This window comes from Emydura macquarii, unplaced genomic scaffold, assembly GCF_026122565.2.
Source record: "Emydura macquarii macquarii isolate MOO-44397 ecotype Brisbane River unplaced genomic scaffold, CSIRO-AGI_Emac_v2 contig_1451, whole genome shotgun sequence".
Taxonomy (NCBI): Eukaryota; Metazoa; Chordata; order Testudines; family Chelidae; genus Emydura; species Emydura macquarii.
In genome coordinates, this window is record NW_027131588.1 from 7,764,257 (window position 1) to 7,787,580 (window position 23,324).

At 39.7% G+C, this 23,324-nt stretch overlaps 1 protein-coding gene across 5 annotated transcripts in view; it reads left to right on the top strand.

Moving 5' to 3' along the window:
* Nucleotides 1–23,324, top strand: part of DENND4C (DENN domain containing 4C) — a 113,432-nt gene that overhangs the window by 70,046 nt on the left and 20,062 nt on the right. For 3 of the 5 annotated variants that reach the window (XM_067553135.1, XM_067553136.1, XM_067553137.1), the window contains exons 11-24: nucleotides 747–847; nucleotides 2,719–2,937; nucleotides 4,074–4,219; nucleotides 5,472–5,507; nucleotides 5,653–5,783; nucleotides 6,712–6,844; nucleotides 7,358–7,564; nucleotides 10,263–10,391; nucleotides 11,946–12,090; nucleotides 12,449–12,595; nucleotides 15,720–15,845; nucleotides 17,609–17,743; nucleotides 18,644–19,795; nucleotides 22,032–22,208. In XM_067553135.1, coding sequence (XP_067409236.1) covers nucleotides 747–847; nucleotides 2,719–2,937; nucleotides 4,074–4,219; nucleotides 5,472–5,507; nucleotides 5,653–5,783; nucleotides 6,712–6,844; nucleotides 7,358–7,564; nucleotides 10,263–10,391; nucleotides 11,946–12,090; nucleotides 12,449–12,595; nucleotides 15,720–15,845; nucleotides 17,609–17,743; nucleotides 18,644–19,795; nucleotides 22,032–22,208 — 2,984 coding nt within the window. The remainder of the gene's footprint in view (nucleotides 1–746; nucleotides 848–2,718; nucleotides 2,938–4,073; nucleotides 4,220–5,471; nucleotides 5,508–5,652; nucleotides 5,784–6,711; nucleotides 6,845–7,357; nucleotides 7,565–10,262; nucleotides 10,392–11,945; nucleotides 12,091–12,448; nucleotides 12,596–15,719; nucleotides 15,846–17,608; nucleotides 17,744–18,643; nucleotides 19,796–22,031; nucleotides 22,209–23,324) is intronic. The other 2 variants (XM_067553138.1, XM_067553139.1) reach the window with 2 other exon arrangements.

Here is a 23,324-nt window from a genome sequence, read left to right on the forward strand (position 1 = left end):
CCAAGGAAGAGCCTCCCTTTAGACCAGTTAACTCCATTGCTTAATCAACCACATGGGTCTCAAAGTGTGTGCTGAATCCCCAGCCCTCCCAGTGCTGCTGGCCTAGTTTTGAGACTGGAAATAGCAATTGAATGAATGTATGGTACATGTAGCAGTGGAGGATAGGACCATAAAGAGAGGCTGGACTTTGATACTCTTACAATTTTTATATGCCTTTTTAATACTACTCTTCTCCTAATTGCTGTGCTTACCACTTTCTGCCATACATCAAGCCTATATTTGTACTACTGCTATTGCATACAAAATGGAAGCTCAATAAGTGAGACGAATTGTATGTTTCCATGCTAGTCAAGTGCAGTTGAGCCTGATTAAATTTCTTCAATAAGATAAATAATTAAGACTCAATGAGATAAAAGAAGTCACTTTCAGATTTATTAAAGCACGGATCTAAAAGTCTAAACCAAATCTTAACAAAAGTTCTGTTTTCAGGTTAGCCTGGGATCAAATCCAGATTTGGTTTAGACTGCTATATTGTTTTCAGGAAACAAAATAGTTTTCAGTTCAGTTCTTGGTACTGTGTATTTTATTTCCATACAGAAATAAACCTGGTGAAAAGGCTTTTTTCCAGTGCCATATCTTTGTTTTGGTATCAAGCCATCCTGACAGTGAAGTAACAAAAAGCATTAAGTATTCATACACTTACCATTCTTTTTAATTTTGCATACATTGTTTATTTCACTGTGTAGATCAGATGATAAGAAGAGCATAAACTGGAAACAGCTTCCTAAGAAACCATGCAAAAGTCTACTCAGCACCTTAAAGAAATTGCATCCACAACTGGCATCAGGTAAAGCTTGGGGGTGAGAAGGGAAGCTGCCCTAAGCAAGGGAATAAAATATTCTATGGAAATTACTGTATTGTGCTGGTATAAACAAACAACTCTTAACAAATAAGAACCAGGGATATAAATGTAAGGCCATCCCTTTAAAGTACATGGCATGACATTTTTCACTTTTACTTTGCTGTCATTTTGAACTTTAAACCATACTGAGATTCTTTCCAGTTATAAACATAAACGAGCCATCAAAAGGGAGATGTTTTAAAATACAATTCAAACAAAGCTCCCACTGAACCACATTTTGGAACTGAGTCTGTTGTGTTCGTGTTAAACCATTACTCTAAACAGTTGCCAAGATAACAAAAAATGCTAAGGTCATTAAGTTTTCAGTGGTATTTACATAGCCTGCTGAAAATCTGAGTGTAAAAGTCAGTAAGTATCTTAAATTCGGACTGAATAGTTGTAGAGATACTATGCATTTTGTTCAGTGAATAATTTCTCATGACTTGACACTGTCCAAACCAACTGTTTGGCAGGAGCCACATTCGAACTACGTTTAACACTTTTTTCAGACATTGTTGTCTTTGGAGCATAGATAAGGTCTTTCAATGTGAGATTTTGGGTTGGTTTAATTATATACATCTTACACTGACCTGAGGAGGTGGTGTTGACTCCGTGTCACAAATATACAAACACTGTAAAATGAAAGAAACATTCAAACAGAAATAATATGCAGTGATTTAAGGAATTAAATGACTTTCTGCCTTTCCCTCTATTTTCAATAAGCTGTCAGTGAAAGCCTTGAGCACAACCTGCCTTTGCTTTGAGTTCTCTTAGAACATCTGACTCTTCACACAAAACTGCTATAGGCTCAGTTCCAAATTTAACTGGAGCGGAGGCAAAGATGTACATCAAATTGGGTTAATACTTTTATTCTTGTGCAGTACACATATTAAGTTAACATAGTTAAGGAAAAATGTCATCAAGATAGCATAGAAATGGATTTTTCTTGTGAGCGTAGGAAAAAAGTCTGCAACACTCAGTTGTAGAAGACTCTAGTCCCTTCGTAACACAGTAAACTACAATTACAGTATTAAAACAAAATTAATGCAAAAATATCTTGATATCCTAATTTTTTCTCTTAAATTTCACAGAAATCTGAGAATGAATTGAGATGGATATATTGATATTTCAGTGTTAGAAGCCAGAGGATCCTCTTGCTTCATGCATCTTAGGCCACCTGCAGAGTGATTAAATAAAAAAATGTAGAAATATAGCATGCTGGGGGTGAATTTTCAGCACCTAGCATCTGCTTGTGCTTTCACAAAACTGAGAACACATCCATGTGCCCACTCATTACAAGTTCAAACCCTGCATGACACTTGGCTGTTTCTAACACTTCACTGCACAGAGATGTTAGAATTTTTAATGTGTGCAGGCACTTCTAAGTGCATATGCAATTTTACAGTAGAGAATAGGGAGGTCAGGTGATGAGTCAGATGAAAATTTGACTCTTAATGTTGATTGTGTAGAGATCTATTCAGTGTAGTAGATGACAGGTATTGTAATGGATCATATTTTAATTATCTAATATCCAAGCGAGACTGGCTCTCTTATGGAAAAGAGTGTGCATGTAGCCTTTTAATCTGGCCCAGATAATAAGGAAGTGAAATACATGCTATTTAATAGTTCTTCAGTGGCCTGTGTGAAATAAGTTACTAGTCTCAGGATTAGCAGAGAATCTTAATTTTCTGTATTGTCATTCTGAAAATTTTCAGGAATGCTAAATATAAAAGAAAAATCTGTGTTAGGTGTTCCTAGGATAGTCTGTTTTAAAGTCATCTGTAATAAAGCTCACTTTCCTTTCCTCCTGTTCCTAGTTCATAGAAAGACCCAAGAAGGCTCTGCGGTGGAGATGACGCCTATAGAGGCAGATTTCTCCTGGCAGAAGAAGATGACAGAACTTGAGATGGAGATCCAAGAGGCTTTTCTGCGCTTCATGGCATCTATTTTAAAGGGGTACAGAACATTCCTCAAGCCAATTACCCAGGCACCTTCAAATAAAACTACTGCTGCTGATTCCTTGTTTGATCTTCAAGGTGAGGTTGTCTTGGATCACATTCAGGCAGGGTTGGTGGTGTGGTGATTATTATATTAGTTCCCAAAGGTCCAGCAAGGGTCAGGGTGTCGTCATAGTGGGTGCTGTCCAAATGCATAGGTGGACTTGGCCTGAGCTCTGAAAAGCTTAATTGCACTTTAATTGCCTGTCTCACATTAACATCACATCTGAGAGCAGAATCTTGCCCTTTGAAGTTACTTTGAACCTTTTAAATATTGTAATTTGATAAAATATAAGTAAAGCTGGTCAATATTACATAGCATCTAGGGGTCATAATGTGACCATTCTGCTAATGTAACTGCAGGTCTGGCAGTTGTTGAAGGTATGAAAAATCATCTCTCAATAATGTGACAGTATCTCTGGTGTGCACATTTCTTTAAGGCAGCCCTGGGGGTTATAGAAACTTTGCAACTTGTATTGAGAATAAATGCCCTTAGAAGCCAAGCTGTAGTGGCCTGATAACAAAGAGAAAAAAGTAAAGTGTTCTTAATTCTACACAGAGTAAGAATAGAAAACTTTGAGGGGGAAAAAGGGTAAGAATACAAGAAATCCACAGAGAACAAAGATCATTGGACTCCCTTCAATTTATTCTAGTTGTGCAGACTTTTCAGATAGGCTGCTGTTTTGATAGAGATGAGAAAAGTTCTTAATGGAGATAGACACTGTACTCTTGGAAAAAGGTTTAAAAATACTTTTGGCTCCTATACCTGCTCCTGAGAACCCATACTTTTTTGTGACTTTATAATTACTTTTTCTTATGGTTTGTTTGTGTGTGGGGGTGAGGGATAGGAGGAGGTTTCTATCACTTTCTTGCTCTGTGAAAGAATCACACGATCTCAGGAAACTGATTACACTTGGGGAATGGTTAAAGTGACTATCCACTAGATACTATCAAATGCAAACTAAGCATACTTTTAAAAAAAAAAAAAAAAAAAAAAAGGCAAAGCAACTCTTTTTTGAAATTTAAGTAATGCTAGGTGTTAGTATAACAGTTGACAGGTGAAGCACTTGCAGACAAATGTGACTTTTTTTGTTGACATTTTAACTATTTATTTGTTTCTTATGAGGCTTCATCATAAAACTAGTATTTAGTTTTCTGAATTTTTTTTTAACCAGGATTTTTAAAAAGTAGAGACCGGGCCTACACAAAGTTCTACACGCTTCTAACCAAAACACAGATATTCAGCCGCTTCATAGAAGAGTGCAGTTTTGTGAGTGACAAGGATACCAGCTTGGCATTTTTTGATGACTGCATAGAAAAGGTGAAAAATTGTATTTAATTGTTTTTTAAAATATTCATGTCCTGCTGTTAATTGTGCCTTCATGTCTGTCGCTTTTAGTCCTAAAAGTGGAGCAGCAGCAGCTGCTGTTGTGAGATAATGGAGTTCGCCCTGGTTATCATTCAAAGTCATTTTTCACTTCATCTTGCTACATTTTAATTTTATTTTTGGTTAGTGCAGGAAACTTGCAGTCGGCTTCCATAGCTTCTCCAGTTAAATTACTCAGTGTGAAGTTTCAGTGACTCATGAAAAGAAAAACTGAGACTTTGAGATTGCTCTGAGTTATGTGGCATGCCATTTCCACCCTACTCTTCATACCTCTATCAAGTGCCTTCTAAATATTCACCTGTCTTAGCTGATCCCTAACTGACCACTCCACTTGTCATGCCTCATCCCCCCTCAATTTTCATTTAGCTTTCATTAGAATATAAACATATTTACCTCTTTATAAAGTAGCAAGATATTTGCCAAACACAACTAAAACTTTTTTCATTTTTGCATCCCTTCCTCCCAGCACTTGCTTTTTTATGCATATTATCTGTGTAGATGATAATCTTGATGGTGTAGGGAGGGACCTTTCCTTCTTGTCTATAAATGCAACTGGATGCTATATGGATGGTTTTAGAATAGTTCCCAATTCCCACCCATTTTCAAAATGTAATCAATCTATTCCCAGGTTGCAATTCCAGTCCAGATGGAGAGTGATTTGGTATATCTTAATCTGTAAAAGGCCCAAGTGCATAATTTACAAATAAATTAGATGAACAATAATTAAGGCATTTATTTACCTGGGGGATGCTATTTTTAAATAGTATCTTGTTTTTTGGTAGTTTCTTGGTTTCTGGCTCTCTTTTTAGGATCCTGGAACGAATCTTTGGCGTCTAACTATTGAATCAATGTGTTTTATGGTAGGAAGATACTGCTTTCTTGTAGATAACATAACTAAAATAAATGAAAGGAAGATAAGTTTCTGTTTCTAGAATTAGGATGCCTTATTTAGTCTGCTGACATGACAGGCCTGAAGCTTGTTGAGAGAGCCTCCTTCTTTAGCTTTCAGTAAAAGGAAGGAGTATTTGTAATGGAGATAACTTGTATTCAAAGTAACCTGACAGTGTAATATGATCATCTTGGTGGCACAGTAGATGTAACAACTTTAATAAAAATGTTTACATGTAAAAATACTTAGTTTTTCATTTTATAAGAAGCTCTAACTAACTTTCCCTCTTCTTTTTAGGTTTTTCCTGATAAAGGAACAGAAAAGGGAGAGAAGGTACCTGTCTCTTTATTTTGTTTTCAGGGGTGTCTGATTGCAAAGTAGAAGTGAAAATACATTGTGGATGGGAGTGGTGTTTGAATATGTAGAACAACTATTACTAATGGTGAAACTGGTGTTTTGTCCTGATACTAATTTGCAGGTTGATGTAGATTCTGCAGAAGATACACGGTTAATTGAGCTTGATGAGTCACAGAAGAGTGAACACACAGTGTTTATAATGCCACCAGAACATCCCCCTGATGATGGACAGGACCGAGCACCTAAATACAGGTATATTGCAAACTATCAAAGGTTCTGAGGCTTTAGAAAACTGAGTCAAGAGAAATGGGGAATTGTCCCTTTAAATGTGAATGCACATAGCTAAAGCATCTTGCTTTAAGTCCCTACCAACACTTAGTGCTTTAGGTATAAAAGGACACTGACAACTTAAATTCTAGTTAGTTTCTGGAATCTGAGTAGTGTTTCTTTTTTAAAAAATACCAGCTACTGATCACTACCAGACAATCCTTATTTCTAATTACATTTCCCTGTATATGCTCCATGGTTTTCCTTCTCCTGCTTGTGCTGTGTGCGTATCACACCAACTGCAGTGGGGTGTGCCAATTTTGGTCAGGGTAGCTAGGGAAACTGAACAGGAGCACTGAGCCCCTGCTGTAAATATAGACCACAGACTGCAGGCAAAGGGTCTGTCCCTGCGGATGCCCTGTGCTCTTTAACTGGATCCCATGAGTCCAAAGGGTGGTAGAACCTGCCTCTCTCCTCCCCTTGTGGCTATTCTGCCACCTCCAGCCCTGTGGAGGGCTCTGTGGTAGGAGGTTCCTAAAGCCTCACACTAATTCTTCTGTCTTTCCTGCCCTGTGAATTGTTTGGAGGTTTCAGGGCTGCACCTGCCTCGGGCTGCTCTCCTGATTCTGTCAGCCACTGAGGTATGGAGACCTTGCTGACTCACTGATCTCCTGTCTCTGCTGGGCTCATGAATCAAGGGGGAATAGGCTCTTCCCATGGAGAGGAAGTTTTCTGTCCTTCCACTAAGTCCCTCCTCCCATTTTGTGGGATTCTTTACAAATACATTCTTTTATCATAATGTGCTGAAGCCGTCAGCTGCAGATAGGAGGCCCTTGCACCAAGTATATAAAGTTGGAATAGAACAACTAAGTAAGATTTGGAAATTTAAATGACACTTCATTTCTTTTTATAGCTATAAAAACTTCCCAACACTAGATTTTGAGCTCTTCGACAGGCCACAGGAGCTCAAGCTTTCGTTCAACAGGCATCCAGCTGGAGGTAACATTTCAAATAGTCCAGCACTCATGGCAAAGAGGACAAAACAGGTTAGATTTTCAACTAGTGTTGCCTTTATATAATAGCATCAGAAATGCCATAGGTGTTGGGTAGAATTGTTACCACCTATTTATGCTACAAGTTAGTTTGGTGTTAAAGAACAGATGTTTGTAACTTTGAAAACAGATGTATGTGTAAAGAAAAATTAAAATAAATATGAATTTACACAGGCAGTGTTTCCTGTATCTCAGGCTATACTTGAGAGCCAAATGTGTTGGTGTTTATGGTATAACACATACTTTATTAAAGGAGATTGGAACAAATTTGAAGTGGGGAAAAGAATGCATGCTAATATCATGAATACTTTATGAAGAGCTTTACAGAGGGGAGACTGATGAGAACTACAGCTTAACATTCATGTTTGCATGGTTTCCTCCAGGATGATGAGTTGCAGCATCCCATTTTAAGAAAGCTAGCATCTGATTTAAATAAATGTTCCCTCAAATTCAAGATGTTCTGTATTCTGTGTGTGTTTATATCCTTTTTGTTTCTGCTTTTTACAGGAGATAAAAACAGCCCATAAATTAGCCAAGAAGTATTACACAAACCCACCACAGTGGGCTAAGTGCCTCTTTAGTCACTGTTATAGCCTATGGTTCATTTGTCTGCCAGCCTACATCAGAGTTTCCCATCCCAAAGTCAGAGCACTGCAACAAGCATATGACATTCTTATTAAAATGAGGAAAACTAATGTAGAGCCACTAGATGAGGTAAGTACCAAAAAAAAAAATCTATACAATGGGGATTAAGGTACAAGAGCATATTAATCAACTTAACATTTCACTTCTAAGAGCAAATAAAGTCCAAGCTTGCTCTACCTAGTTAAAACTTTAGTTTTTAAACCTGTTTTAAAAGCTTAATGAAATAATTTGCTCAAAGCTGTGCAGTTAGTTAGAGAAGCTGGAAATTAAAATCAATTTTCAGCGCTCCCGTGCTAGCAGAGACAGCTGTGCCATAAATTGGGGAGTGTGGGTTATCACCCCTGCTGAGATTAGTGGTGCAGAAAGCATCAACCTTCCACCTAGGATTCTGTGAAAGAGGCAGCATTAATTTATAGCTGGGGCTCCAGAGGTTTCCCAGGGGACATGCTGCATTGGCACACCTCCCATAGGCCCTAGTCACATCCAATGTCCACTTCTGGAGCAGTGTCGGCCACTCCAGGCCATTTTACCCCATAGCAGAGCACTGTTTCTTGGTGCCTGCAAGGAGGGCTTCCCATCACCAGGGCCTGGATCCTGGCTTCTGCCAGGAGTGAAATAAAGCTCAATTATTCCAGTTGCTTTCTTAAACCACCATTCTGTACATCTTGAATTTTAAATTAACATTTTAAAACAAGTCGATTAATTAAAATTGCATTAGCAGACAGACCAAAGGGAAATAACTTCAAACAGTACAACAAACTCTCACTGTTTGCTGTGGATTTGAGAACTTCTGCTGAAATGGTTTGTTCTCTCTTCCATTTGGAGTGTAACAGGAAATATAATCATCTCAACTCCAATCCAACACCTGCAGCAAGTCAGTTTTTCTTTTCCTACCCAGAGATGTTTTTCCATTAAACCCTTCCAGTCAAAAAACAGAAGTGCTTTCTGTTGAGATGTTCTTATTAAAATCTGGGCGTATGTTGGGTGTGGCTGTTAGCATAGATCAGGTTGGGTTAACTAGTTGGTTATTGATATAGTGGCAGTAACAGTGCTAACACTTCTACCAAACTGACATGCTAAAACATGAAAATAAGCTGGGCAAATCCTGTTAGGAAGATAGTATTTTCAAACCAGTGCATGGTCCGTTTTTATAAAACTCTGTTCAATTGGAATTTGATGCAAATTTCTTATTCCTACACCTTGAAAATAGCATCATATAGCTCTTGTAAATATGACTATTTCCAGGTGTTAAGTATATTGTCACCATCTGTCGTTGTCCAATGTAGAATTTATTCTACAGGGCAGTACTGCTTACAGTTCAGTGTTTGTTCATTTTGTCCTCAAATATCTGTTTGAAGTAGCTTAAAACCAGGCTATTTCAAATAACACTGGGCTGTTCTCACTAAATGTACGTTTTGAGTGTTTTTAATTTGCTGTTTGAAATAAACTTTATAGAATGTGTGACCAACATGTCAGACATGGCTGTAAAATAGGCAAGTACTACTCTGGGAAAGTTGGATGGCTCAGATGTGAATATGTTGAAAATGTTCCTTTTATCTCCAGGCATATGGGAACTACTGACCTTAGCTGAATTTGAACTAGAAATTATCCTGTGACTGTTACTTGGCCTGTCTGAAATGAGAATGGTCCCAGTACAGTCGCAGTGGACGAGGTCCGTATCACAAAAACCACTTCAACGGTTGCATTAACTAGTAACTGCATACTGTATCTCATTAGAGAAACCCAGAGATTAATGGGCATGGGGACTTGAGGTTCTCCCTGTCCTGATCCAGGATTGAGGCACCTTGGTAGGACAGTGTGGGGAAGCTAGCATTGAAGTTGCCTGTGCTCTACGTATTCTTCGGGTAGAGAGCTTCACTGCTATTGTACTACCTTACATGAGTGCTTAAATTCACATACTATTTTGCTCTTACTCTAACTCTTGCATCACATTTGACATAAATGTGGATTGCTTTCACTGTTCAGAAAGGTTTTTGCACAAAAACAGTCATTCCTTTTTTGCTATTTTTCTTGCTTTGTGTTGCAGTGTGAAATGAGTTGGTTTGCTTCCCCCCAGGTTATAACTTACCATAAAATAACTGTTTTAAAGTTATTCTCACTAATTTCTCTAAAACCACTCAATATGTTTTAGAATTCAGTCGATTTTTTTTGTAGCCCTGGCTAGTATTCTGTAGCTTTGCACAGAAACAAGCTGTCTACAAAGATAATTTTACTATCTCATTTTAATTAAGAGATCCTTCAAGGCATGGGTTGAATTTAATGGACGTAGATATTGCTGTGACTTTGGGAATACAGATGCTCAAACACCAAATTTTAAAAGGCACAAAAACATTTATTTATTCAAGTTGGAAGCCATACTAAATTTAAAGGATGACACTGATACATATTATTTTTAAATGTTTTACATGTTTGTGTGTTACTCACTCTGAAGCTGGATAATCTTTAAAATCAGCTATTCCCTATAACTTGTCCTTTTCCAGCCGGCAAACAAATATGAATAGTGGAATAAATGTGAATATCCTCGGCAGTGTGAATCCCTGATGACAGCATGACTTTAAGGGTCATCACCGATTAACTCGTGCTCCCTCTCTTGGCCGTTGTGAATTATACATTGAATAGTTGCTTTTGTGTGCCTTTTCTCTCTCGCAGACTTCAGCAGTTGTAAACTAGGTCACATTTTGGGGCCTAATCCATTTCAGAATGTTCCTTGAAATTGATCATGTTACGCTTTTCTCAATCTTGACAGGTGTGTTATAGAGTTGTAATGCAGCTCTGCGGACTTTGCGGTCATCCTGTTCAGGCAGTGAGAGTCCTGTTTGAAATGAAAAATGCGGGAGTACAACCGAATGCAATCACCTATGGTTATTACAACAAGGTAAGAAAGCGCTTGATGAAGCTGGGGCAGGTAAGCAGTTTCTTACTTGTCATTGCTTCGGTCATCTCTTCCTGAGCTGTGTTGTGGAGGTTGATAACTTTGACATCCCTGATGTAGATTATCTGGTCACAAGGGCCATTTAAGACAAAATTGTTCACTTGGCGGGCCGCACGGTTTAAAAATAAATAAATAAATAAATAAAGGGGCAGCACAATGGTGCAGCTTTCACTTACTCACTTTCCATACCTGCTTAATACTGTTTTTTATTATTGATAATAAAATGGAAAACATTAAGTATTTTACTTTCAATTGAAATATCTACTATAAAACAGATGTCAGAGTACATAACGAATTAACCACATTTTCAACTAAAATTAAATTATATTGGGTGAGAATGCAAATTAAATTTACCTTTTATGATGTCTACCTGAAAATCTGACACTTTTCTCTTGTGCCGGGGCGGGCGGAGATTTCTGCCTGGAAACCTGACGCTTCTACTCTTGTGCCAGGATGGGCCGGTGGCACTCTGGGGGCTGGGGTGGACTGGCCAGACTGGGGAAGGGCGGACTGGGGTGCCACGCGGGCTGGCAGCGCTTGGGCTGGCAGTGCTCTGGGACTGGGATGGACCGGCCTGCCTCGGAGTGGGGTGAACCAGCGCTCAGCACTGGGATGGGCCAGCGGCACTCGGGGGCTGAAAACGCTTGGGCCAGTGGCGCTCCGGGGGCTCAGGGCACTCAGGCCGGTGGTGCTTAGGGTGCATGGTGTGGCCCATGGGCCGCATATTTGACACCACTGATCTACATGAAAGGCATTCAAGGTCGTCTTGTTTTGTTTGTTGCCTAGCTACCTGATTGGGCTTGCTGGACACACAGACTTTTAATTTACTTATTTTCATCACTCTGTGCATCTTTCACTTTTTACATATTTATGTATGTATATATGTCTGAGAGTTCTTTGTCCAAGCTATGTGGTTAACCAAATATGCTGTCATGATTTAACTGTGGTCTCTTCCAATTTTGTTCATGCCTAAGTCTTAGAACAGGCCTATAATTAGGGTGTATGGCTGAGGATGGGGGAACAAAGAGGTGGGAGTAGGTGCCTGAGAGTAACCCCCCCTTCCAAAAATCAAGTCAAAATATATGTTGTAATTCTTTAGACACCCATCTACTGTCTCCTGATTCTGTGACACAGCAGATAGAATTGCCAACCTTCCTTATGGTGAAGGATGCAGTTCTGCTTCTGCTATTTTGAGAGTTATACAAGCTGAGGGAGAATGTCACAGTGTAAGTAAACCACTAGGAGCAGAGGGTTTACTGGGGCTTTTGTTGGTAGTGCATTGTAAATAACAAATGAGCATACCACAGTCTCAGACTTTTCACAATCTGATGTTAATTTTTCAGGACTGGTGAAGGGGAGAGGAGGGAAGGGCTCTTAAAACACCAGTTTTGAAATGTTTGCATTTCCCACTTTAAAAGAGAGCAGTTTTACTGTAGAGGGTAAGAAGGGAAGCTTACTTCCTAAGCAGTTTCTACCATAATGTCTTTGATTCTGCAGGCAGTTTTGGAGAGTCCTTGGCCCAGCAGTAACCGCAGTGGTATCTTTCTGTGGACAAAAGTACAGAATGTGGTCCGTGGCGTAGCACAATTTAGGCAATGCCTAAAAAAAGCAGCAAGGAGCTCACAGGTGCCTGTGATATCAGGTAATGGATAAATAATGATTGAAATGAGCTCACTTCTGCTGAATTAGAATAGAATGTGCATTCTAATGATTGCAGCTAGCATGATGATGTACGTATGTCTTCTAAATACTTCCAAGTAAGAAATGTTTGTCTAAAATGCATAAAAATAGGCTGCTGCCAAGTCTATGCTCAGTGGTATGAGGGTATCTCACATAGAAAACTAAATTGTTTGGTCCGTTACTTCATATCCTAATAACATTTATGTAACGATAAGTATCTGCTGTGAGCTGAAAAGGTTTGACTGACTGACTGACTGACTTAAAGTTTCTCAAGTTTTCTAATCTTCTCTTTACTGACCAACTCTCGTTCATATCTCTAGCTCCTCGGAATGCCACGGGTGGAAGTGATGGGGACACGGTGAGCCATGGTAGCGTGGATAGTTCTAATGATGCTAACGGTGGGGAGCACACACTCTTCGTCAGAGACTTAGTCAGGCTTGATTCCATTGATAATCACTCTAGCACAGGTACTAGAGTCTGCTGTGTTTCGCTACTAACAGTTCCACCAACAGCAAACCTCCTCTCTCATCTCTTGCTGATTTTTTTTTTCTCCCTCTTTCTGAGGTGGTGTGATATAAATGGCTGAATGAATATACTTGTAGAAAAAGAAGTATACAATAGTTGCAGGATAATCATTGTTGCACATTGGTACTCCATGCCTAATGTAGAGCAAACCATGTCAGAATGACTAACTTTTTTAATTTATTTTTTGTAATTGTATTGTTGATGAAGCAGTCACATTGTCCATATTTTATTTTTTGCCAGTTTTTCAGAGAAGTTTCCAAGCCTCTAATCATGAGCATTAGCAATTCTTGCTGGCAATTATTCATGCACAGTAATGATAAAATCTACCAGACTAAAACAAACTGTGCATGTAAACTCTCATTTGTATTTACAAGTGAGGGTGCAAAAGTTGCTCAAACATAATTGGAGACCATTGTTTTCAGATCTTGGTCTTTAATATTAATTGAGAGTAATTAAAATTCCAGAATCTGGTATGTACATTTGATCACTGTAACACTTACTTTTCAAATTCTGGTTTTCAAACTGCTACCATGGTTTGCAGAACTTGAAAATTAAAAATGTAGATTATATGTCTGATAAGGTTCAGATAATCTTTGGGAGAGTGCCTGGGAATGGAAAGACTGTTGAAAAGCTGGAGAGAAGCTCTGCTCTGAAAATGGGGTGTACTATAACAGACAAATTAGAATAAAATAAGAGTTCATCTGCTTTTCTTACCTACTGTAAATCTGATTATACCCTATACGTTCATCTAAACCTCTTATATGTTCATGCATCACAGGACCTGTTGTGCATATGGTTGTTGCACACCCTTTCATTTTTTTAATCTTCCTTATAAAGAGCATTAGAAACTGATTCCTGAGTTGCACCTGATGTACTTGTCTAGATGACTGAACTTTCCTTCTCTCTGCTCTTTGTTGCTCTGCTTCTTACTCTGCGCTGTCTCTTGGTGCTGCATTTGTCCTTGGCTGTCATGGTGTGGGGTGCAGACTTGTATGATGTGAAGCCTTGGATGCACGTGTGCATTAATTCTGCCTTTTGAGTGTTACTGCTGCAGGTAAATTTCCTATTTATTGATAGGATGTTTCCACTGATGTGCAAGGAAGGAGGGTGTGGGGGAACTTTCTACATGGCTAAAATGATAGAAGAAAATAAGGATCAAAGGATGTGAAAACTTTCTTTCTTATCAATCTGTTTGTAGATTAGATCCAGAACATGAATTAACTGTTCTTTACTTAGGCTTTTTAAACTCTTACTTATGCTATTCTCCATGTATGCTCTATGAAGATGAAATGATAGCTATAGTCTTATCTCAGACATTCAAAGCAAGTTTGTTGTTCAGCTTTGTAACAACAAAGGAGCCATGTGAAATTTCTTTCTTTGGTACTTGAAGATAGTTTACACTGCACTTCAGTGTTTTTGAAACAAGCTCTTGTACCCAAAGAGGTGCTAATAGGAAAGCTTAGAAAATAGGTCTCAACATGCTGTATTGTTACGCCATGGAGTGAGTCCCATCTGTTGTCTGTTAACACTATTTCCATCATAAAAGTTCCTGTTTGGTTGCAAAAAGAGTAGACATTATGGTAGCTGAGTTTTGTGTTACTATAATGTTGATGAGCTGTCTAGGCTGACCAGCTTATTGTAACAAGGTGGGTGAGGTAATATCTTTTTTTATTGGACCAACTTCTATTGGTGAGAGAGAAACTTTCGAGCTACAGAGAGCTGCTCTTCAGGTCCAGGAAAGGTGCTAAGAGTCTCACAGCTAAATACAAGATCAAACAGATAGTTTAGCATAAGTAATTAGGACATACACCTTGAATGGTCCTTTAGAATGAAGTGTCCCCTTAAAACCCCTGTAATCATAGGACAAAAAGGGGGTTAGTGGGTTACAGATTGTTGTAATAAGCCAAACTCCAGTGTCTTTATTAAGACCATGAATTTTAGGCCTGGTCTACACATGACAGAGTTTTGTCAACAAAAATCAGCATTTGCTGACAAAACAGTGGAGATGTACACACTTAGTTACATCCATGGGATGAGCATTTACCTTGCTATGCCAACATAATAAAACCACCTCAATGTGAGGTGTAGACCTTGTGTTGTGAAGTGTAGACCTTGAGATGCAATGTCAGTGCAGACACTGCGTTCCTTGCATCGGCTGTTGGCTGTCATTCCCCTGGAGAGCTGGCCGGCTAGACCACGCTCCCAGCTGCAAGGCGAGGGGGAAGGGAGGCAGCCCACTAGGAGTCTGTGGGGCAGCCGGGCTCCCAACAGGGAGCTGCCAGCGGAGCTGAGAGATCAGACTCTCAGCTCCCCACACTGTCCCTCTTAGGTCAGTGGAAGCCTTTTGAGGACGTGCACCACTGACCCAAGGAGGGTAGTATGGACATCAGCCGCCACAGTAATTAATGCGGTGGCTGTAAGTTGACTCAACATAAGTCGACTTATATTTGTAGTGTAGACATAGCCATAGTGTCTAGCAAAGTTATGAATCGAAGCTCCCAGGCTTGTCTTTTGAAAGATTTCTTTGAGGATGAGGACTGATAGGACTGATATAGAGTGATTGATTTGTGTAAAGTGAGCACTCACAAGTGGTATGGTGTGTTTTTGTTTATCATTTTTCTATGAGTTCATTCGAGAGTGTAGTGATTGGTTTCTGTGGTGTTTGGTTCTGGTTTATGCAGTGTACAAAATTTGTTAGTCATCTCTAGAGAACCTGCTTTTGATGTGAGCTACCACAGTGTACCGGTGGGGATGCACTTAGCAATTCTGTAGTGTACAAATCATCAAGAATGTACTGTACTGTAGTATATCATGGCAAATAAACTGTTAAATCTAAAATGGGGTTTTTCATTCCTGTCTTTGCTATTGTTTTCTGCTTTTACCATCACCGACTAAAGTGTGTGCGTGTGTGTGCGCGCACGCTAGGCACTGGTAATCTCCTGACTCTCAATATTCTTAGCAAAAACTCTGTGTAGCACAAATAAGTTGCACTTTGATATCTTTCAAAATAACATGCAACACAATGTCTTGGTTTAAAACAGAAAACTGTTGGATTCTTTTCAACAGGGGGACAGTCAGACCAAGGCTATGGATCCAAGGATGAACTCATAAGGGATGATGGAGATAGTCTTCTTGCAGCTGAGACACTAGCAGAAAAAGATTCTTCTTGTAAAATCAAAGACATAACAGGAGGTCAAGTATTTAGATTTACATTGATAGGGGGTTTCTTTTATAAATGTATCCAATCCATTTAAAATAGTCAGAAGGCTTTTAGTAGATGTAATTCACAAAACTACAGTCACCACATGATTGCCTTTCATTGCTCTTTCTTGCTCAGTTGATCCCTTGGTCAGGAAATATAGTACCGCTATATCATATCTGAGTTGCTGGCTTGAGTCAACTCCATGTCAGTAATGACCACATATGACCATAAGGCCAGAAGGGATCCCCAGGTCATCTAGTTTGACCTCTTGTATATCCCAGCCCACTAACACCACTCAGTACCTCCACACTAAGATATTACAACCTTCCGGAGACGTGACTATTATTTGAGGTGTATCAGTGGGTAAACTTGTACTGCCATTGCCATGTCACTCTGTTTTGTGAGCAGTCTGGCAGCTCAAAGAAATATATTTAAAGCTGCCATACTTGATAAAATGGAGGTGCCATGGCAGAATGTGTGTGACTTGACCAAGGCTTCATTGCTTTTCATGAAGATTCTTGACTATTCAAATATGTAAATGCTTATTAATGTTACTTAATAATTAACATGATAGCCTTCTAAATTATGCTGTGTAAAACTAGAGTCAATAGACTACTTAGCACTAACATTGCCTTTCAACTTCAAAGTGCTTTATAAACATTAATCTCAACACCCCTGAAATAGGCAAGTAGTAGTTCCCTTAACACAGAAGTTAAATTATATGGTCTGCCTGGACTGATCAGTGGAATAAGATTTAAGAGACCTGGGTTCTAGTCCCAGTTCTGCCACTGATCTGTTTTGTGACCTTGTAGAACTCAGTTATCTGTCTTGTCTACTTAGATTGTAAGCTGTTCAGTACAGAGTCTGCTTCCTCCTAGGTGTTTGTACAGGCTTAGCACAATGGGGCCCTAATTTCATTAGGGATCTATGGTGCTACCATAATATAAGTTATTATTAGTAATACTACACAGAGGAAGTCTGAGTTAGTATAATGATTCTAGAGCTCACTAGCTCCCTCTCCTGTGCTTAACCATGCTTCTGAAGGAAGCCTACCCTTATAGGTCCTAGGTGACTTGATGTCACACTTAAGTATTGCAGTTGCCTGTCCGTGTCAGTGTGTCTCAGAACAATGGGTGATGCAGGAGTGCTGGAACAATTTTTATAGTGGGGGTGCTGAGAGCCATTGAGCCAAACTGTGTACCCTATATATAATGGAAACTACTTCAAGCCAGGGAGTGTGGCAGCACCTATGGGCTGATGTTCCCTATGCTATGAGCGATACCAAGGCACAATATATGTGAAGAACCTTATTATCTCATGTTTTTATGGGTCCTTTTCTTAGTTTGAAGAAACGTCTATTTTTTTTTCTTTTTGAACAAATTAAGCTATGTTTATAGGCATAAATTATATGTGTGCTTTTGGGTTGTGAAGCAACTAATTCTGTCCACATAATATAAACATTTAAACAAAACCCATATGTGAAGGTCTGAGAAGGTTTGTTCTCACTTTCACCCTATGCTTCCTGTAATACTTCATTGAGCTGGTGAGAGAAAAGCTATTCTTATAGAGGCAAATCCTGCAGACTGGAATGTATTGAATTAATTGCAAGAGAAGCTCAGCACCTAGAAGGATTGGCACCTACGGGCACTGTACTAAGAAGGGAACAGCTTATCTAAAACGTATCTTTCAAAACAATGCAGATAAAGTTATTTGTTTAGACAGCATAATTAAAGATGTGTTTTTCTTACTCTAGAGGTTTGTGGTTTTGGTGAAAAACATCAGCAGAGTGCAGAACCTCACAGTCCAAAAGAACCACCTACTTGGGGAAGCAGTATTGTGAAAGTTCCATCTGGCATTTTTGATAGCACAGGCAGGAAAAACAGCAGTGGTGAGTCACTGAATATATTGTTTAACACAACTGTTACCAACAAAATTTGCAACTGCCTCTGGCTTCTTGTAGTTTATTTAACTTGGATGTTCAATAAATGGAGTTCCATACTGACAATATGGTCCCAGGGACAGGACAATGCACTGGGGAATCAGGAGATTTGGGTTCTGTTCCTGGCTCTGCCACTGACCTGCTGTTGTGTCCTTGGGTAAGTCACTTGACCCTTCCGTGCCTCTGTTTTGTTTCTGTAAAATGGGAATATTTTCCTTCTGGTGAAAAGCCCTTTGAGATCTATGGATGGGAAATAGTTATGTAAGAGGCAAGTACTGTTATTACTACTGCTAATCAGGATAGTTGGTGGATGGTCTTTGTCCTGACAAGTGGAATTACCGATTACTAGGAAACACCGTTTTAGCATTAACATTATTGTCTGGAATTTGCAGAGCAGGAGCATGTTAGTCACCTTACTGTGAAGACCCATAGAGTTGGCATTATCTACCCTGTGATAGGAGTGCAGATTACTACCTGCTGCCTGGCCTTGATGGCAGGACAGCTGCAAGACTCTGAGTGTTAGGTCAGCATGTAACTGGTGTGGAAAGGCTGAGTTTGAATCTGGTGGTGGTGAAGCACTTCATCGCCTTACTGCACGTGACAACTAAGGGAACGGACAGCTGTTAAAGGAACAGACAAAATCAGCGTGAGATTGAGACACAAACAGACCCAAGTACCTTTAAATCACCTAATGGGACTCCAGTGAAGTAGAATCACTATACCCACTTTCTCATTAGGAAACTTGTAAAGTTTTTAAATAACACAGACCAGATGATCTGTTTCCTTAGCAGTATGTGTTGGGAGAGATGTTACATTAATATGCTTTCTTTTAATGTGCTTTCTTTTTAGGAACTGCATCTAGCCCACTCTTTATAGATCAGGATCCGGTTGAAGATTCAGTCTTTGATGACGCTTCTCCCAAGAAAAAAAATGAAAAAGGGCAAATGAGACAAAAGCTCTTTTCAGAGAGGAGCTGCAGTTTTAGCACTGAAAGCAGAGCAGGTATGCTGCTGAAGAAAGGCAGCTTGGACTTGAGCTCTAGCGAAATAGCAATAATGATGGGAGCAGATGCCAAGATCCTTACAGCGGCTTTATCTGGGGCCAAAATGTCACCCCCCCACACTAGTAAATCCAGTAGCTTTGACAGTATGGGTGATCAGCAGGTCTCTGGGCTGAGTGACACCAGGACTCATGTGAGCGAAGGTGCTTGGGAACCAGAGCACAAGTCTTCACTGGTGCTGGAGGAACCTGAGGAAGGACAAGAGCACCTTGAGAATGGAGGTGAGGAGAGTGCAGCCAAAGCAGAGAACATTCACACCAACCTTCTGGATGGAAATCAGCCCAAGAAGCAGAAAACAGAATCCAGAGATGCAGTGAATAAAAGGAATAGTTTCTATGGTGTGGTGAAGCCTGTTGAAAGGGAAGATGTTCAAGTGGGCTTAGATCCTTTATCTTTGCTTGCTACTGAGAGCATAGAACCAAACCCATCAGAGCCTGGAGAAAAGATGGTATCACCAGTTGTAGCACGTAATCTGGCAGATGAAATAAAAAGCTATATGAATCTGAAAAGTCCTCTGGGTAGCAGGTCTTCCAGCATGGAGCTCCACAAGCAAGAGAGTAGAGAGGCAGCAGCCTCTTGTACACTTGGTCACCCCCAAGAGAGGAGATCAAGCCTGTCTTCAGAGTCTGTTCCACCAGCCCCAGAGAAGAGTGAAAATCGGAAGAGTCCTTCAGTTTCCAGGTCTAAAACCTTTACTGGGCGACCAAAGCAACAAACCCATTCACGAGTCCAAAAGGAACGGCCTTCATCATTAACAGGACTGGGTCGTTCTTCACAGCATGGCTCATTGGTAACAACTTTATCCATTCTGAAGCTAGATAGCATATGGTCGGGACCGAAAATAGATGTTCTGAAGTCTGGAGTGAAACAAGCAGTCACTGCAGCCAGTAAGGCGTGGGGTGCTGTAACCTCACAATATAACTACTCGGATGATGAGGCAAGTAGATTTTGGTTTGATATCTCTTGTGGGGAAGGAGGCATTGCTAGTTAAGATGTCTTATTTTTATAATCTATTTATTCAGTTTTCATACTTTTTGTCAAGCATACATTTTTGGGTTTTTAAGTGTTCTTATAGCACTAGAGATAAAACTATGGCCTGTCATTCTCAGCAATTGTTTTATTTAAAAAACTGAGCTAAAATAACTTTGAAGTGGCCATCATTTATCAAAATACTTCATGAAACCAGACCTAGATTATTATATGACACTATATGTGATTTTTTTTTCCTAAGTGCTTTGTAGTGAAGATAAATTGAATTCTACAGTTTAAAGGAGGCAGGTTGGTGTCAGATTGGGGATTTAAAAACAGAATGCTTGTAGAGGACATCCAAGTAGTATGAGTAAACACCATCCTCCAGGAATTTGGAGACAAAAATTAGGAGAATGAGAGAGGTGGAAGAATAAACTGAGTCAAGGAGGAAGGCCTTTTCAGGAGGGAAGAACAAATATTTGAAGGCATTAGGACTCCATTCAAAGGGGAGGTGTGAAATTTTAATCTCTTCTCTCCTGTCCTTCACTACCTCCCAATGCATATCATGTCCTCATGCCTGTAAATATTTTTCCCCCTCTTGAAAAGACTTCTCTTTGTCCAGTTTGCCTCGCTTGCTGCTGTCACTCCCTTTCTCCTAAGTTCTCTCCAAATTCCTGGAGTGTTATTTACTCATACTGCCTGGACTCAGTCCCTTCCAGTTTTCTGTTTTTAATCCCCACCAATTTGGGACTCTATTCTTTCCACTCCACTTGAAACTGCCCTAATCAAGGTCACTAATAATTAGAACCCTGCAAATGTCTCCTTTATATCTGCAGATACCTGCATCCGTGGACCAGGTTTGCATATTACGGATTGGATGCGGTTACAAATTTTGTATCCATGCAGGGCTCTGCTAATAATGTCCTTTTATGTAATCTAAAATATGGCTTTTTCCTTATTCTTCTTGATCTGTTTGCTGCCTGTGACACTTATCGCTTACTACTTTCCTTTCCTTCCCTTCCTCACTTGTCTTCCACAACTGAATTTTCCTGGCAGTCTTTTTACCTTGTTGACTTTCCTTCAGTGTTTCCTTTAATGATACTTCATAATCTCACCTTCCCTCATATTTTAGTATCCCTGAGGCATTCTGTTCTGAGTCTCCTTCTTTCTTTGAATCTCAGCAACCTCCAGTGCTGAGAATTCTATTTCTTTCTCCACTATCAAGTCTTGAATCTTAATTAGTTGCCTCTTTGTCCTGTCCTCCTCCTCTGGGATGTCACATACAAACTCTGGCAGTTCAGAACTGAGCTTCTCATCCCTGTCATTTGCCACCCTTCTTTGCTGTTTAACAACTCCACTGTCCTCCTTTTTCTTCCAAGATTACATCATCTGTCTCATCTTTCTGACTCTCGCCTATATCCAATATCCAGCTAGGGCCTGTCACTTATTCCTTGGAAGTGTCATCAAATTCTGTCCTTTTCTCAAGCTTAAACTTTGTCAGCCTGTTGATTGTTCCTGAGTTGGCTATTGTAACTTTCGCTTTTCTGGTCTTTCTGCCTTTCTCCTCTGTCCCCCTTCAGTCTATCCAAAATGCAATTGCTAAAGTAATCTTTTTCTGCCACTCTAACTATTGTCCCGCCACTCTTTAAGATCTCTCTCTCTCTTTTTGCCAGAAACTGTTTTTGTCCCCACTTCCAAGGGCCTACAGACTCTTGCCTTCACCTATGTCTGGGCTCTTTTATTTCAACTACTATTTTTCTTTTTGTTCTGCTTTTGCCCTTAGTACTCTCCATTTATTGTCTCTCCCTCTTCCCCCTTCTCCCTATCTTCCCCCCAGATTTTGCACCTGTTTTTCTCACTGGTCCCTATACTTAGGAATAATCTTAATGTTCTGTTTTGCCAAGAATATTCTCCTCCTTTGAATCCTTTCTCAAAACTCTCTTCTGTCACCTATCCTTACCATCAGTAGCCCTGCAGTGTCCTTCCTTACGCGAACTCTTAGTCAATGTCTTTTCTTGCCTGTATGGCTTGCCTCCCTGGGAGTGTAAACTCTTATGATGAGGGGATAAGACCTAATATGTTTATAAAGAATGTAAACATATAGCACTGCATAAATTACTTTTAATAATGATTAAATGGCAAAGAAATACATGTAGTTCTTAAAATACTGAAAAAATGTTAAGTTCCTTCTTCTTGAATTAAAGGAAGAAACTCATCGGCCAGACTTCACCTTTCCTGCTGGTTTTGAAGACCATATTTTAGAAGGCAGTCTGTCACCAAAATTAGGAATCCCTGGGTTGGTAACAAGTGAACTCACACAAAGCACTACCAGCCTTGGCAGCAGCAACAGCAGTGGAGATGTAGGGAAACAGCACTACCCAACAGGTTTGGATTTTTCTTCCTAATTTACTATTTTTGGAATATAATGAAAAGGGGAAACTGCTGTCCATCAGTACAAGAGTGAAATGGCTCACTGCAATGGGATCAGTAGGACTATCAAGTAAAAGAACTTATCTGCAAATGTGAGTTGATACACTTTTGAAAGATAAATAGCCTTCTCTTGTAAAGTTCCAGAGGGGAGCTGTGTTAGTCTGTATACAGTAAAAACAATGAGAGTCCTGTAGCACCTTAAAGACTAACAAATTTCTGCAGGCATAAGACATAGTGAATGCATCTCTTTATGTAGAACAAAATATGTTAATGATCCGTTGTACAAGATGGTCAGCTATAAAAGGATTTTCTCAGTCTTGAGTGCCAGGAAGATGTTACATTTTTTCTTTTTTGTCTAATTCTTATAGCTACATTAAACCTGCTTATTCATATAAAATGAGTAGCTCCAGAATATTATTAAAATGAGCAGCCAGATTTTCCATAGAGCTCTCATTTAGCCATCTAAATGAGCCATCTCATTAATCTAATAAATGAAATTAAGCCATCTAAATGTGGCCAGATCTTCAAAAGTGCTCAGCACCCATTTTGAGTAATAGGGGCTGCTGGATGCTGAGTTGTTCTGAAGATCTGGCCATAAGTAGTTAGTGGGTATATGTAAGTATGTACGTTGTTGGTGTTGTGTTCTCAGTTCTAAAACTCAATGAACTTTAGTGATAGAGATTACAAACCACTCTGATCCAGGACAAGAAGGGGTTAACGGTCTGTCCTGGCGATTAGGATTTAAATTAGCCCCATTCTGGAACATCTGCTAAAAATGTTAAATCTGGAGGGAAGGCTTTCCACATGCTGTTCATCAGAAGGGAATATTATATGAGGGAGAGGAGTCAGATTTGGAGAGTGGCTACTCTAACCAGGATAATGCACATCCCTAGAGGGAGATGGGTTACAGACCCAAGGATTGCAGCCTGCTGATGAGGGGCTTCTCTTGGGAAAGAAAGGCTCAGTCAAGACTGTCCACTGTGAGTGGCAGAAGTTGACCAGGACTCTGAACAAATGGGATTAACAGGGTTTTCCTCTCTGGAACTGACCCCAGCCTGTACTCTGCTTGGG